Here is a 16,013-nt window from a genome sequence, read left to right as displayed (position 1 = left end):
GAGAGCCCTGTCACAGTTGGATCCTGGCGAAGAAAACGGCCTGATCTTCAGATGTCTATCTTTGCACCTCTTCCACCCTTTGACCATAAGTGTTCTGGTGTGTGTGTGTGTCTGTGTGTGTATGGTGTGTGTGTGTGTATGTGTGTGTGTGTGTGTGTGTGTGTGTGTGTGTGTGTGTGTGTGTCTGTGTGTGTGTGTGTGTGTGTGTATGGTGTGTGTAGAAATACCAACTATTTCATCCACACATCTTTAACTGTAGTTTCGGTTTGAAAAAGATGTCATTAGAACCTCAATCATGGCAAAGTAATACCGTATCCCTTTGGTCCAACTTCTTCCCAGAGCCTTGTGACACATGTCTGTCTTCCAGCAGCACCTGGTTTGCTGGTGCAGCGCCACAAGGTCATCTACCTCCAGCAATAATACACAGTGATGGAGCACTGTAGGTCACGGTGGCTGGCTACTGGCTGGATGTCACTACATACATCATCTCCGCTGAGCAGAAAATTGAAATGGAAATGTGGGTGTTGAACCACAGCGCTTCCCCTTTTCCGGTCTCCTTCTAATGATTCATTTCCAGGACGACATGGATTCAGTCGCCTGACCCAGGGAGGATTCTCAGGCTTTTGTGTTACCTTGAAATCATATTTGGAGGAGAGCCAGGTAGACGTTTGTTTTACCTTTAAAACATACTCAAAAGTATGAGGAGAGACATATTATCGATTGATAAATAAGGTGTTTCTGTCTTTTATTTAGGTCCTGTGTACCATAGCCTTTGGAGTAACACAGATAATCAAATAGAATTGAATATCAATAGAATAGAATAGAAATATCATAGAATAGAATAAATATGTGTCACATCTTGTTTCCGAGGGGGTCCACTATGTGATGCATGTCTTTATGATGGTGGGGGAAACCGGAGTACCTGGAGTAAACCCACGCAGGCACGTGGAGAACATGCAAACTCCACACAGAAAGGACTATCCACAATATCAAGCACTCTTTGTGTAGGGTGCAAGTATATGCAGCATAAGTCATGATTCATTTTCTCGTCCTTTCATGCAGGTCAGAAAAGCACTTTTCCCAGTAAAGTAATTAACACAGCACAGGAAATATATAATAAGACCCAAAATGTCACAAAATGGCTAACAGACTTGCCCTCCATAGTTTCAAATGCCACATCTTTGTCGAAAAAGTTACAGGATTTGACATTTTCAAACTAGATTGCTCTGAAGCTTGCATTAATTACAAATGGAATCCTGGCGGTAGTATCAGCTTTTGGAATTGAATGGTGATATAGCTTCGGGTCCATACCTTTCAGTGTTCAGTTCAGGAACTTGTATAGCTATTAAACAACATATGACCAGTCACCAAGAAGTCCCAATGAAGGTCACTTAACAACAAAGTAGTAGTCTTCTATTACTACTACTAATAGTCTACTACTACTACTACTACTAACGTTACAACTACTACTATAACTGCTGCTGCTTTTACTGTTACTGCTACTGCTGCTACTGCCACTACTGCTACTACTACTACTACTTATAATAATAATAATATAACTACCGACAGTGAGATGACAGCAGGATAGCTAATGATACTGGATCTTCTGTATACCTGCTTGTAAGCAGCTGCATCAGATAAGCTGGGGCCAGTAGCCTCATTAGGTGGATAATGGAGGTAGATGAGCTGAGACCAGTGAGAAGCAGGCAGAGAGGAAGGGTGTGTGTGTGTGCGTGTGTGTGTGTGGGGGGAGAGCTGCTCTATGTTGCCATTTTAACTGACCGATACAGCTTCAACGCAATTTTTACTGGGTTACACATACACATATGGCTCTGGTATGCATGTCTAAGAGGATAGCAATGTGTGTTTGAATTGGATTGATTGGCTAACTAAATTACTTAAATCACTATCTTCAGAATTGACTTGATTACATTGTGTCTACCTTATCACAAGTCATTATTTGTGGTTACAATAAGCTATAAATCTATGAAAGTCAAACCGACAGCATGTCAGTGTAAGCACATGTTGGCTTTGATGCTGTGGTTATTGCAAATTACTTTCCACTTTACTGCTGAATGCAGTGAAAATATACACCTATTTTATAATATTCTTATGATCAAGATGCTATAGACATTGCACATCCAAATATGTCACCCTAGCAGTATATAGCAACTCCAACATCTGCACAAAGAGCAAAGAAAAGACATTTTTCTTTTCCTTTTCTGTCACACACTTAACCTGCAGAAATTCTATTTTGTAGATAAAACATGAAAGTGTGAAACGCATGAAGGGGCCTCTCACACTAATCCCACTTCACCTTGAGCCCAATCGACTTCTGAGTGCCTGCCAGGATGTCAGGAACACTCAACCCCCTATAAGGAAAAATGAGGAGAGGACATGGACTCCTCCATCCAGAGCTGCTACCACCGGACCCGATCAAGTTCTAAACCACACTGGCTCAGAACCACTTCCTTCCTATGGCCAACTGTTCTCTGGGTTGACTTTAACATGGACAATTCTAGACAAATTTTTCCCTGCCATAGTATTTTCTAGAATACTTGCCCAACTGGGAGAGGCTAGGGGATGATTGGAGTGTTGGAAGTCGGATGGCTAGATAAGGGTTGATAAGCTTTTCTTTTTTTGCTTGTTTGCTCCCTGCTGAAGCAGAAAGAACAGGTAATCCGCAGTGAGATTATCTCTCTCTCTTTCATGTCACCCAGGTGCAGAAGGCTGATATGACACAAAGTAATATCCCTCCAACACCCACCCACGTGGAGATTGGACCAAGGATTGGCGAGGTAATGCCTTACAGACAGAAGTCGCCTTTCTGGGTTCGTCTCTTTTAAAAGAAAAGGCTGTGAATTTGGACACAACCCTCACACTACATATAATATATACATAAACACTTCATCCACTATATCATGCACATGTTGATTACTGCTTTTGTAGTTGTAGTTCAACAAATACTACACCTGAAATGTTCACTTAAGTAGTTTATAATCTGAATCTTGTCAAACAGACTAAAAGAGTGTGAGGCTGTTTCTTGGAAATGATGTTGCCAAAAGCGAATCTCACTGGATTATAAATCAGGCAGCCTCACATATTTATCATTACCATAACAGCTCATACAAAAAACTACAAAAATAGGCAAATTACATGACAAGCTTGATCACAAGTGTCTAATATGTACTTCCAGTTGGGGCTCTCCATTTTCACTATGACTTCTTTCATTGTTTCTGCAGGAGTTCGGAGATGAAGGGGATTTGTGTGCCACAGTAAGCTTAGCAACACTGCGTGAGCCACTCAAGTCAACCCCTTTGAAGCAGAAATGGGATTTATAAAAATCAAAAGACAACTTTATAATTTGCAGATAATTGGGAGAAATGTATTGGAGATGAAGGTCTGCTCTTTCCAGGCGGAGTGTTTGTTTGCCATTCAGAGCTTCCTCCAGAGGGGGTCACAGACATTAATAAATACAATTTCATTCCAGTCACAATGATTACCACGCTACTAAGAGTGTCTTCGCTCTAGTGTTTACTGAGTAAATAAAAGCTCAAAAAGAATCAAATGATCAAATGAGGAATCGAAAAGGGATAGGTTTTGGAACTTCAAATTTTTCTTAAGACTATTTTACCATAATTAACAGGAACAAACACAACAAGAACGTGTGTTGAAGTTTGGTACCACTGACGGATGCGAGGGAGAAGATCTGATCTTTACTAACTTTACTTATAATCCACTACATCAAAGATCTCATTGGTTCTTCAGTTCCTTCAGATTCTTTGCTCACTGGAGTCTATAAAAGGAAAGGTAACTAATGTTCACGAACATCTTAAACAGTGAATACAAGAGTCTGCAAATGAATTGGAGATGAAGACATTTAAATTAGTTTATTCCTTTATTTGTCACTTATGGTGTCATGTTTCACTTCTGTACACTTGAAAGCCTCTGGGCGGTTCTCTCTCTCTCATGCTGAGTTTAGCGTTACTGCGGGTAGACATGCAAGAGGGTCCTTTACAGGCTCTGAAATCCTTCAGATCCAAGCCAGAGGAGGCCAACTCAAGTCACGTGAACATGTCACGCTGTGTGTCATCATGTCACGTCACGTTTCGTCACAACTAGATGTCGCCACGTCCACCGAACACTGCGCCGCTGAAGCAACACCAAATAGGATGGGTTTGTGTGTGTGTGTGTGTGTGTGTATGTGGGTGTGTGTGTATATGTGTGTGTGTGTGTGTGCGTGTGTGTTTGTGTGTGTGTGTATATGTGTGTGTGTGTGTGTGTGTGTGTGTGTGTGTGTGTGTGTGTGTGTGCCCTCTACGGGGTCCACTGTAGGGCGAGTGGATGTCATTCCACTTAAACGACCACACTGTTCATTCCCGAACAGCCGAGGGAGAGTCTGTGTTTAAAGGGCTTTGAGGAACATCTTCTCAAAATGGGTCTCAGTGACATCCTTATCAGCTGATGTAGTTTGTAAGGACATCATCTGGTGTTTCATGTAATTCATTTTCTGAGATGATGGGTAAAGTGGAGACAACATAAACTGGCGAGGGGCTCGAAAAATACATGCTAAGCCAGACATTTCCTTCTCATTCAGAAAAATAGTGCAGGAATCAGCATAGAGTCATCATATAAACAAGACAAGATAAGACAAGCCAAAACAGTACAAGGTCCAGTGCATCTCAAGAGCCCCATAACGGGAAAATAAGGTCAACACAACAAGAACAAAACATGCCAACTAAATAAGATGCTGGGAATCTGGGGAAGAGATGAACTTCATTAAATTACACTGTACAGGAGCTTGTTATGTTACGTAATGTTACGAGACATAAAGGATTTGTATCCGTATGAAATACATTTAAGAGCAATCATAAGAACTATAACAAACTAATATTTACAAATCATATTTAAAGTGTTGAAGCAAAATAAACTTTTTGAATTTCATTTTTTTTTTGGAATGCATTAGTATACATATTTTTCTTTTAGGTTTTCAGTATACAGTACAATCGCAGAGGCCTCAAGGGCAACAGTGTTTTCAACTCCACACAGTGTGTGTGTGAGACCAAGCTTTCAGTGGAGCAGACAAACAGAAGCACAGTAACTGTTTCTTTGGTGGTGTTTCCATGGTTAGGAAGATTGGGATTGGGATGACCAATTGACACACCACATCAAATGCACAGACAGCAGTCCATCACAGACAGAAAAAGATTATCATAAGATGAAAACATGATGTACGATTTTAATTTTTTTGTTATTTTGGACCTTTCGACCTGGTAATGGTCACTGTCTGCCCCATTTTCCTAGAACAGTACTCCAGGAAGTAACAGGATGTTATTTTTTTCTAACATTTTACCTTGAATAATTTCGAGCTCTCATTTGTCAGAACCACATCACTGAACCGTGTCCTAAAATATTCTGTTTGGTCTAGACTGAAGCACATTCTAAGGGGCTGCTTGAAACTAGTGGGCAAATCAGACAAATCCTTTTCCTCACATCAGAGGACTGTTTTGTCAAACACCCACCACTGCCCCCCCCCCATAAGCATTAAACACTGAATTTAGCAATTAATCTGGCCCTGTGCTGAACATTTCCAAAGATGATGGAATGATGTGCTAAATGTGTATGCTAAAATGGGTCGATGTGTTAAAAGCATATGCGTAAAGACATGTATTTTAAAAACAAAAAATAATTTCATATAAAAACATTGCATCATTTCATTTAAAAAACAAAACCATGTTAAATGCAGCTGAAGGCAACTGAATTGTGGGTAGTGTAGTAAAGGTCAGAGTAACTGGTGAAGAACAGCACAGCATTACCCATAACCGTTGTCTGTAACCACCGCAGAGATGTCTGTCTGAATACAAATACCAGTTTGAGGAATACATCTGCCAAGGCAGTACCTTCGAGGCAATGCTTTCCAAGTTACTAGAGCTGCTCTTCTTCAAGTCTTAAAAAGGATCTATTCTCTTCCTGTGAGAAAACAAAGGTATAAAAACCAAATGTTTACAAAACATATCTCCAGTTTACAGTAGACCGATGTCATGAGTTTCCTCAATTCTAATACATTTGCCTTAAATAATGTAAAAAATGTGTAATAATATCTTAACGACCCTTTATAAAATAAATCACATAACCAGCAGTGGCAAAGAAACACTTAAAGACAGAAACCTACTGACAGGACAGGAAAGACCAGAGGGACCTCAGCAGAAGGGCAATGGGGTCTCACCCTCTCTCTCTCTCACACACACACACACACACACACACACACACACACACACACACACACACACACACACACATATACACACACATACACACACACACACACACACACACACACACACACGTAACCACATTGTGATGAGTAATGTCTTATTGGCTGACGACGCCTCTGTTCGCTGCCATCCTCCTCTCCCTCTCTCTCTCTCTTCCTCCTATTGTCATTTTCTCTCTCTCTCACTCTCTCTCTCTCTTTCCTCACACATAATTCCTCCCTTCTCTGTGTTTGTCTGTCTCTATGTCCATGCGGTCTCTCCATTAGGTGTTGAGGGAGAACTGGTCCTGTTCGCTGGGCTTCTTGACCCAGGCGCCGAGGGCGCCCTTCTGGAAGGACTTGAAGAGAGTCTGTTTGGCCGTGTGGTACTCCTCGGCGGCCTGCTTGGCGTCGTGGTACGAGCTGGGCTTGGGTCCTTTTATCCTCAGGCTCGGCGCCAGCTGGAGGGAACAGAAAACTTGCCGTTAACACACACAACAACACAACACAACACAACACAACACAACACAACACAACACAACACTCAATAAAACTCTAGTGTCACATTGCATGATATTTGCCACAAGCCCCCGCCCCCCCTTACATTTCTATCTCTACCTGGCCCGACTCAAGCAGATGGGCCCCCCCTTAAAGTGCATATGACACCTCAATACAACATTTTTTAAATAAATAGAACAAAGGTGGTATTTCACAATACCATATATATTTTTACGAAAAATATACACAATATACTATAATAAAATCAACATTTGAATGCTGCTACACTGAGCTACCGACTTCCCAAGAGACTCACTTCCGCTCAGCATTACAAAACACAAATGACGTAAACGGAGGAACTCTGTTGCACTTGGTCGCCATTTTTCCTGACAAAAAACACATTTTCTCAGGGTGCCTCCGTCTATTTCTTAGGGACCAGTTGAAGAATGCCTTCACGGTGTGTTGCAGTATATTGCTCGAACGTCAGTTCCCATTCTTTTAGCCTTTTCAAATTTCCAAAAGACTACGTACGTGAAGTACGTGAGACTAACTCTGACCCAGTGTTTCTGATCCTGATCCACTCTAAATTAACTTAAATATAGATCCTCCAGGTGACACTGTTCTGACTGACATATGAGCCTGACCCAGTTCCCCCTGACCCACCTTGGTGTGCAGGCGCACCCAGCGGCTGTAGAAGGCGTGCTTGCAGAGGCGGGAGGGTCTTCCCAGGTCGTCCTTGCCTGTCGTGGCGTTGATCACCTCCAGCGCCTGGTCTCCCACGGTCCAGTTCACGCTGAAGTTGGGGGCCTTTCCTGGCTGACGGGCCTCTGCGTTGCTTATGCCTGCACACAGAGTTACACAGAGTTACACAGAGTCACACAGAGTCACACAGAGCCGGAATCACTGACTGTACTTCCTCTACCTACAGAAACACTATAGCTATAACTATTACTATAGCTATAACTTATACTATAACTATTACTATAACTATAACTAAACTATAGCTATAACTATAACTTTAACTATGACTATAACGGCAGCTATACTCTATGCACAATTTCCTACTCTGCTGGGGTATCTTCTTATTGCTATGGATCAGTGGCGGCTGGTGGTTTTTAAAGTGAGGGAGGAAGGACTGCGCGCTTGGTTGCCATTGGCCCATTTGTACTGTTGGTGGCATAAGTATGTGAGACTCAAGTTGTTTCAGGGTGTTTTGGTGAACTACAGCACAAAATAGCCGGGAGGGATAATTTTGTGAATAAAATTGATAAATTCACCAGTGGCAGCATTGTACTTTGAAAGCTGGTGGGCAGCATGTCTTTGATGGACTAGTCCAGGCCAGAAGGAAAGGATGCAAAGGCAATTAGTCAAATCAGGACTACTCTTGATTTGTAAAACTAAATAAAAGATTCTCTGGGCCAATCATTGGGCCTATTTTTTCCACTCAATGACTGAAGCTATTGGTTGTAATATGTCTGATTATTTTCCGCTACAATTGTTTTAAGAAGAATGAAGACACAAGACCATAATTGATGCCATTTCAAATGCATCATGCTCTGAATCATTCACTTACATCCTTTTTCTCAAGTATTATTGGCTAGAAAAACGGCGTTCCTGAATTGTACCGTGGTCATCAACATAGCGCAAGATGACAGACAGCTGAGAATGACAGCTAATGTCTGTGGTCTCGTCAATTTGCCAGGAAAAGAAGTGTGCCCTGTTAAGTTCCTTTTCTAGCTCTGTTTCAATCGAATGGTGAATGGCTGCAATTAGATCGTTCTGGATTGTTTTTGACATGCCTGTGAGAAGACGGTGGAGCTTTCCAGATGTTCTGCCAGAACACGGTCATACTTCGCTATCACCTCCGCAAGTTCCCTGTAATTGCCCTTGTTGTCAGAATTTTCCCCTTCGTTATGCCCCCTGAAAGACAACTCTAGCATGCCTAGGTAAGCCGTTGCATCTAACAGACGTTTTACCACCTCCCTATTGCCACGCACTTTAGCGTTGTGCTGTTGAATTTGCAGCCGCACACCCTCATCCACTAACCGCTCTATAGGCATGGTGCCGCCTAGCAATGAAAGGCGGATAGCAGCACCAACGTGGTCTTGACATTTGTCGTGGCGCTTGGTTGCCCTGTCAATATTTTTTATATCAGTAAATCCATGAAAAGACCACGTTGGAGAGTTGACATTCATTAGTAAACAGGGCCAGCAATATAACCGATTGTTGGTAATGCTACCAGTCACCCACGAGTAGCCTACCTAGCAAACCATGTAGCACTCACGACACTCTGACTCTGCCGTTGCTTTTGGTGATTTCAATCTTTGGAATTGGTCTACCTGTTGCTTTAATGGCCAACTTGTCATTGTGGGCACATGATGGCAGCACTTCGATCCCATTCAATTCTCTCCATGGGGTCTCCATGGGGGGTTAACTGCTCTATCTCTAAGCACATGGCAGTGACACAACTAGTTCTTGGCCGTGTCAGTTCAAATCAAATGCGGAATGTTTACATCTGCTACCGTTGATTATACAGTAAATACGTTGTGAAATGAAACAAAAACACACCACAGTTAAATTTGTATTAGTATTGATTGATTCACATCGATATGAAAGGATTACATGACTAACAACTGGTGAAAAAGTAATATGAAAATATTTGTTCACTGAATTAGCGCATTCTGTCCCAAACAGTTGCGTTGCAGTTTATAAGTTTCAGTTTCGCTTTCAGTATATCAACGTGAATGAGAGGGAGCACAAGAACTGAGCGTCTAGCAGCGATTATCATATCATAGACATATATGATGCATGTATATGTCTGTGGGCACGATCTCAAGCACATGCAAAAGTTGTTGTTGTCCAATTTCAATCTAGTTTCGAGAGACACATGCGCGCCCAGTCCAATTCCCAGCGGAATCGAATCGTGTGTCCAGGGGTTTACATCGGAGTCCAGTCGGACTCAAGCTGGACACAATGAATCTAGTTCTGGGGAGTCACATGTGTCCAATATCCAATTTAAATCGGACTGAAATCGGAAATTGGACGCATGTGTCCACATTGTAACTCACCCCATGGAATGGTTTCTGTAATAAAACATGAACAATGTCCTCGGTTTCCATAGTTTACTTTATTTGCTAATTTGCTAATGTGTTCTCATTATTAAAATGATCAGATATTCTTGCTTAACTGTGTCTCTTAGACTGAGCAGATTATCTTTCTTAGCCTAGATTTGAGGGGATAACCCCACCCACCATATCCAGGGCCTCTGCTTATTGGTTTATAGCGCAGACGTGACTCCAGCCTATTCGTTAATAGATTTTAGCGCTATCCAGACCCCTAAACTAGTCACACCCTCTCAGAGGAGGATCGTCCTCCTCTCTGCCATTGAAGTCAACGCATTCCACGAGCCGCCAGCGCAGGCAGAGAAATGAATGGGAGTCAATGGAGGGTAGAGGGAGGAAGGTCCTCCGGCAGTAATTTTCGATAGCGATAGGGGGTGCTAATGTCATCTTTACCCAGGGAAACTAACATTACATATACAAAGGTATTAAAGTAGTCCTATTTAAGGGTTTTAATTAATCACAGTAGTCTGGGCAAAGTACACTTTTTATTCTCAAAATGTTAAGGAGGATCTTCCTCCCTCTCCTCAATGGAGAAGCCTCCACTGCTATGGATACCATTCACAACACGTCACATCATGGCTGTATTACCAACTTGTCATGCGCTACTTTCTGATGACCGCACACTACATTCGCCATTATCCCTCCCTTCTTATGTAGCGGGGGATTTTTATTTAGTTATTATTACCCCTTACTATCAAATAAGTAGTTATGCAATGATTGACTTTCCCTACCAACAGCCAGAGTTTTTTCCCCCATGTGTTTCCGTTGGAGCAGTGAGGAACTGGACGGTGTGTTCTGTTCTGTTCTGTTCTGTTCTGTTCTGTCCCGCTCTAGTTCCACAGCACATGCCAACTTGCAGATGCCAGCTTTGCCTTGTACACACAATTGACTGCCATCAACTATTATGACAAACACAATCAAGAGCCCATCTGTTATCTATCATACTGTCTAAGCATGTCATTCAGTCTCATTAGGTACTGGATGTACCCTGAAATATGCTGAGGTTCCTCTGTTTTAGGCCCACAGCATCTCAATCAGCGAAACAAAAAGCTGGTGGTAATTGCTACCGTGGCCCATTATCCAGAGAAATGACAGGGGGGGGGGGGGGGGGGGTGGGGGGGGATTCTCCGTTTGGGCAGGGGAGAAGGAGCGCGTGCTAGAGTAAATGGAAGTGTGAGAGTTGGCCTGACACACACACACACACACACACACACACACACACACACACACAGGACGTTGATGTATGGTGTGCAGGCTGGCCAGAGTAGCTGATATACTTTGTTCTCTGCAGGCCCAATTACTCCGTGCCCAGTGTGAGGCGCCAGCACAGGACTAATGACGCGGGAGAGGAGAGGAGAGGAGAGGAGAGGAGAGGAGAGGAAAGGAGAGGAGAAGAGGCGCCTCCAGTGATTCTGAGTGCTTCCAGGCATACCGGACCCCGAGGCTGCTGTGAGCTCAGGCGAGCTGACAGACAAACCATGAAACACATCCTGACCAGAGACCTTCCAACTGCCTGCACTGCAGAAACGTTCACTAAACGAGGAGTTGGAGTGGTGGCGTTTTTAAATGTTCGCTTAACGAGGAGTTAGAGCTTAGGAGTGTTTAAATGTTCACTAAACGAGGAGTTAGAGCTTAGGGGCCCTATCTTGCACCCAGCGCAATTGACATTGTCACCGACGCATGTATCATTCCTATCTTGCACCCGGCGCACAGCGCGATTTTCCCTCCAGAGGCGCGCTTCGAAATGAACTTGCGTCGACATGGGCGGGGGCGGAACAGAGAAGGCGTTTCTCTGGCGCAAGTGGTATTTTGCAGTTTCAAAACAACGCCGTGCGCCGTGCGCCATTGACCAAAAAAAAGCTGGTCTAATGTGAGGCGCAATGTCTAAAGTCTGTAACGCGTATTCAGAACGCTATTTTAAGGGCGCATGTGCTTGCCCGCACAGTATAGGACCTGTAGGCTACACTTTACTTCTGTCGTCTTCACGAGAGATTTACACCAATTGTTTGGCAAGCCATATATAATTACAAGGAAAATAAAGTATTTACCACATGAGGAAATCATTTTGATATCCGTATCCAAGACATTTAAAAACTAGGCATACATCTAGCGTACACAATTGACCCAAATGATTCAGGTTAATTGAAGCTGCGTGACATTTGATTTATTGTATGGCTTTGTTGCATTTATTTAATGCCAGTATTATTATAAATCTTGTAAACTCATCTCTGTGTATGTGGACTTTATTTATGTACCTTGGGTTTGGTCAGCTGGTGCACTGGCTTGGGTGCCGATTTCCATGCCCCCAAATCCCTGCACGCTCTCAGGCGTGAGGGTAGACGTGGCGATGTCCTCTGCTGCCGTCAGATCCTGGGTCGAGGCAGACCCACCTCCCGTGAAGGCACGAGAACGTGTGTTACCTTCCAGCTTGGATGTACCACGTCTCCGGACGTCATTATAGCGTTTTCGGCAACGTTTTCGGGTGCCCCGTTGCAGAAACAATCACGGCAATATCTTGACATGCTTGCTTGACTTTGCTTACTTTTGGAGGGTTTCTCGCATCCCCATACATATATATCTCCCGGCTTTTTACAAAGCCAAAGTCACGCAGCTTCAATTAACCTGAATCATTTGGGTCAATGTGTAGGCTACATGTATGCTTATTTTTAAAATATCTTGGATATGGATTTCACAATGATTTCCTCAAGTGGTAAATACTTTATTTTCCTTGTAATTATATATGGCTTGCCAAAAAATTGGTGTAAATCTCACGTCGGTCTCCTCGGCTGTGAACTTCTCCGGTCTTCCACCAGGTAATTCCGCCATCAAAATAACAAGCCGCTATGGACTATGCGCTTCTCGCTCTTAAAGGGAATGTGAAATGACGCTCCGATTGGTTTATTGCATATTACGCCCAAACCACACCTATGGCTGAGTAACCTCCTTTGGACCAACCCTTTTGACACTTGCGCTGGACGCAAGTGTGTTTTTTCCGCCGTTAAAATAGCAACTGCGCCATAGAGCCGCCCACACAGCTACTTGCGCTTGGCGCCGTCCTACTTGCGTTTCTGATCGGCAAGATAGGGCCCTAGGAGTGTTTAAATGTTCACTAAACGAGTTTTAAATGTTCACTAAACGCGGATTTAGAGCCGTGGCGTTTTTGAATGTTCACTAAACGAGAAGTAAGAGCAGTGGAGTGTTTAAGGCCCAATCCCATTTCTCATCTCTACCGCTACCCTTACCCCTACCCCTTCGCCTTCGCTTTTTCAAACGGAGCGGTAGTGGAAGGGGTTGAAACGCTAGCCCTTCGAATTGGGATCGCACTTCAACACTTACGTACGTCATCAGTACGCTGCGTCAGCTGTTACGTTACCGGAGAGCGACAGCTGTCACTCACCAGACATAAACAAACATGGTGCCTGCAGCTCTTATTTACACAATGCAACATTTCATCAAACAAGTTTTAAAATCATGAATTACAAAGAAAATACTTTCATTTGTGTGATGCTTTCCCTGCTGTTTCCGACATTTTTAAATTGACTCCCGCGATGTTTCTTCTTTAATGCTCACGGGTTCGCAATGCATTGAGGGAAATCAGTCTACCCCTCCGTTTGAAGTGTGCCCTCGGAAAATCTTCGTTTGGAGCGGTAGAAAGCGCTTCCCCTTCCCCTACCCCTCTGTCTTAACGTGAATTGGGACGGCCCTACCGCTCCACATGAACGCGCAAAACGGAGGGGAAGGGGAAAGACGAAGGGGTAGCGGGAGAAATGGGATTCAGCCTAAATGTTCACTAAACGAGGAGATGGAGCAGTGGCGTTTTCAAATGTTCACTAAAGGAGGAGTTAGAGCAGTGGCGTTTTCAAATGTTCGCTAAACGAGGAGTTAGAGCTTAGGAGTGTTTAAATGTTCACTAAACAAGGAGTTAGAGCTTAGGAGTGTTTAGAACATTTAACACTGAAGATGTTTCTAATGTTAGGAGATTATTAAAGACTATGTGAAGGCAGAAGAAAATTAGCCATTACCTGTGAAATTAATGATTTTAAATATCTGCTCACAATCAGTCCTCTGTGTAACTTACACTCAAAAGCCCAGTTAAGGAGTGGTGCGGGTTGATATATAAACCTCGCCACACACTTGTCTGCAGAGAGACCAGATGGCTACTGGCAAATTACTGCTGCATGAAAATGTTCACAAACGGGAAACCGTGTGAGAGTTATGCTGTGTGCAGGCTATATGTCTTCAATCTAGAGCACATCACGGTGTGTGTTTGTGTGTGTGTGTGTGTGTGTGTGTGAGTGTATGTTGTGTGTGTTTGTGTGTGTATGTGTGTATATGTTGTGTGAGTGTGTGGGATGTAATCCTCACCGCTCAGTAGGGGTTTGTTGAGGGTGAAGGGCTGGGGCAGGTCCTCGATGTCGGCGATGCGCTGGTACATGGCGCGCGACAGGTGGTCAGCGTGGTACAGGCTGCCCAGGATGATGCTGGAGAAGTACATGGGCTCCATGAAGTAACTCATCAGAGAGCCCTGGATCCCCACCACGTTCCATCTGAAAGAGACAGAGAAAGAGAGAGAGAAAGAGACCGAAAGAGAAAGAGAGAGAGAGAGAGAGCGAGAAAGAGACCAAAAGAGAAAGAGAGAGAGAGAGAAAGAATAAGAAACAGACCAAAACAGAAAGAAAGAGAGACAGAATGAGAAAGAGACCGAAAGAGAGAGAGAGAGAGAGAGAGAGAGAAAAATAATGAGAAAGAGGCCGAAAGAGACAGTGTGAGAGAGAGAGAATGAGAAAGAGGCCAAAAGATAAAAGAGACAGAGAGAGAAAGAATGAGAAAGAATAAGAAAGAGACCTTAGTAAAAAGCGGTGCCTTGTGTTTCATATCAGCGATCAAAGCGGTTATCACTGCGCTGAAAGACCTCCACAGGGGAGAGGTAAGAGAGCCAGGTGATGAAAAAGTGATGTGTATTTTATAGCTCCCATGCAACAGCAATGCTGGCTGTGGTATGAATCACCCTTTAGAGTTTCTTCAGTGTGAATGATTCATTAAGCTGTAAGCACGGCTGTTTGGCAAGTGGGGAGAACACAAAAGGCAATCTTCCCATGCCGTGTCTATCCACCTTAAGAGGGTGGGATCCAACAGGGAAATTTGTTGCAATTTATGTGATTACTGTTCATGAGTTTCACACACACACACACACACACACACACACACACACACACAGACACACACACACACACACACACACACACACACACACACACACACACACACACACACACACACACATACAGCCGCGGAAAAAATTAAGAGACCACTTCAAAATGATCAGTTTCTCTGGTTTTACTATTTATTGGTATGTGTTAAAGTAAAATGTACATTTTTGTTTTATTCTATAACCTACTGGCAACATTCCTACCAAATTTCAAATAAAAATATTGTCATTTAGATCATTTATTTGCAGAAAAATGACAATTGGTCAAAATAGCAAAAAAGATGCAGTGTCTTCAGATCTCGAATAATGCAAAGAAAACAAGCTCATATTCATTTTTAAACTACACAATACTAATGCTTACACTTAGGAAGAGTTCAGAAATCAATATTTGGTGGAATAACCTTGATTTAAAATCACAACTTTCATGTGTCTTGGCATGCTCTCCACCAGTCTTTCACATTGCCGTTGGGTGACTTTATGCTACTCCTGGCGCAAGAATTCAAGCAGCTCGGCTTCTTTTCATGGCTTGTGACCATCCATCTTCCTCTTGATCACATTTCAGAGGTTTTTTATGGGATTCAGGTCTCGAAATTGGGCTGGCCATGACAGGGTCCTGATCTGGTGGTACTCCATCCACACCTTTACTGGCCTGGCTGTGTGGCATGGAGCATTGCCCTGCTGGAAAAAACATTTCTCAGAGTTGGGGAACATTGTCAGAGCTAAAGGAAGCAAGTTTTTCTTCTGGGACAACGTTGTACTTTGCCTGGCTGAGGTTTGTAAAAGACCATAAGGATTGAAAAAAGGGGACTGGAGGGTCTTCTAGTTCGTCTTCTCTGATGAGTCCAATTTTCAGCTTTGCCCAACACATGGTCGTCTGATGGTTAGACGGAGACCTGGAGAGGCCTACAAGCCAGAGAGTCTTGCACCTACT

General features: G+C 43.3%; 1 protein-coding gene across 3 annotated transcripts in view; it reads right to left on the bottom strand.

The window, feature by feature from the left end:
* Window positions 1–6,537: 6,537 nt before the first annotated feature.
* The window catches only part of LOC308361905 (double-stranded RNA-specific editase 1-like), a gene marked incomplete at both ends in the record, with an annotated part of 39,887 nt that continues 30,411 nt past the window's right edge, over window positions 6,538–16,013 (bottom strand). For all 3 annotated transcript variants that reach the window (XM_080834383.1, XM_080834381.1, XM_080834382.1), the window contains 3 exons: window positions 6,538–6,714; window positions 7,415–7,593; window positions 14,239–14,420. In XM_080834383.1, coding sequence (XP_080690509.1) covers window positions 6,538–6,714; window positions 7,415–7,593; window positions 14,239–14,420 — 538 coding nt within the window. The remainder of the gene's footprint in view (window positions 6,715–7,414; window positions 7,594–14,238; window positions 14,421–16,013) is intronic.

This window comes from Sprattus sprattus (assembly GCF_963457725.1).
Source record: "Sprattus sprattus genome assembly, chromosome: 3".
In the NCBI taxonomy this organism is placed as follows: domain Eukaryota; kingdom Metazoa; phylum Chordata; class Actinopteri; order Clupeiformes; family Clupeidae; genus Sprattus; species Sprattus sprattus.
This window is presented reverse-complemented; position numbering and strand designations above follow the sequence as displayed.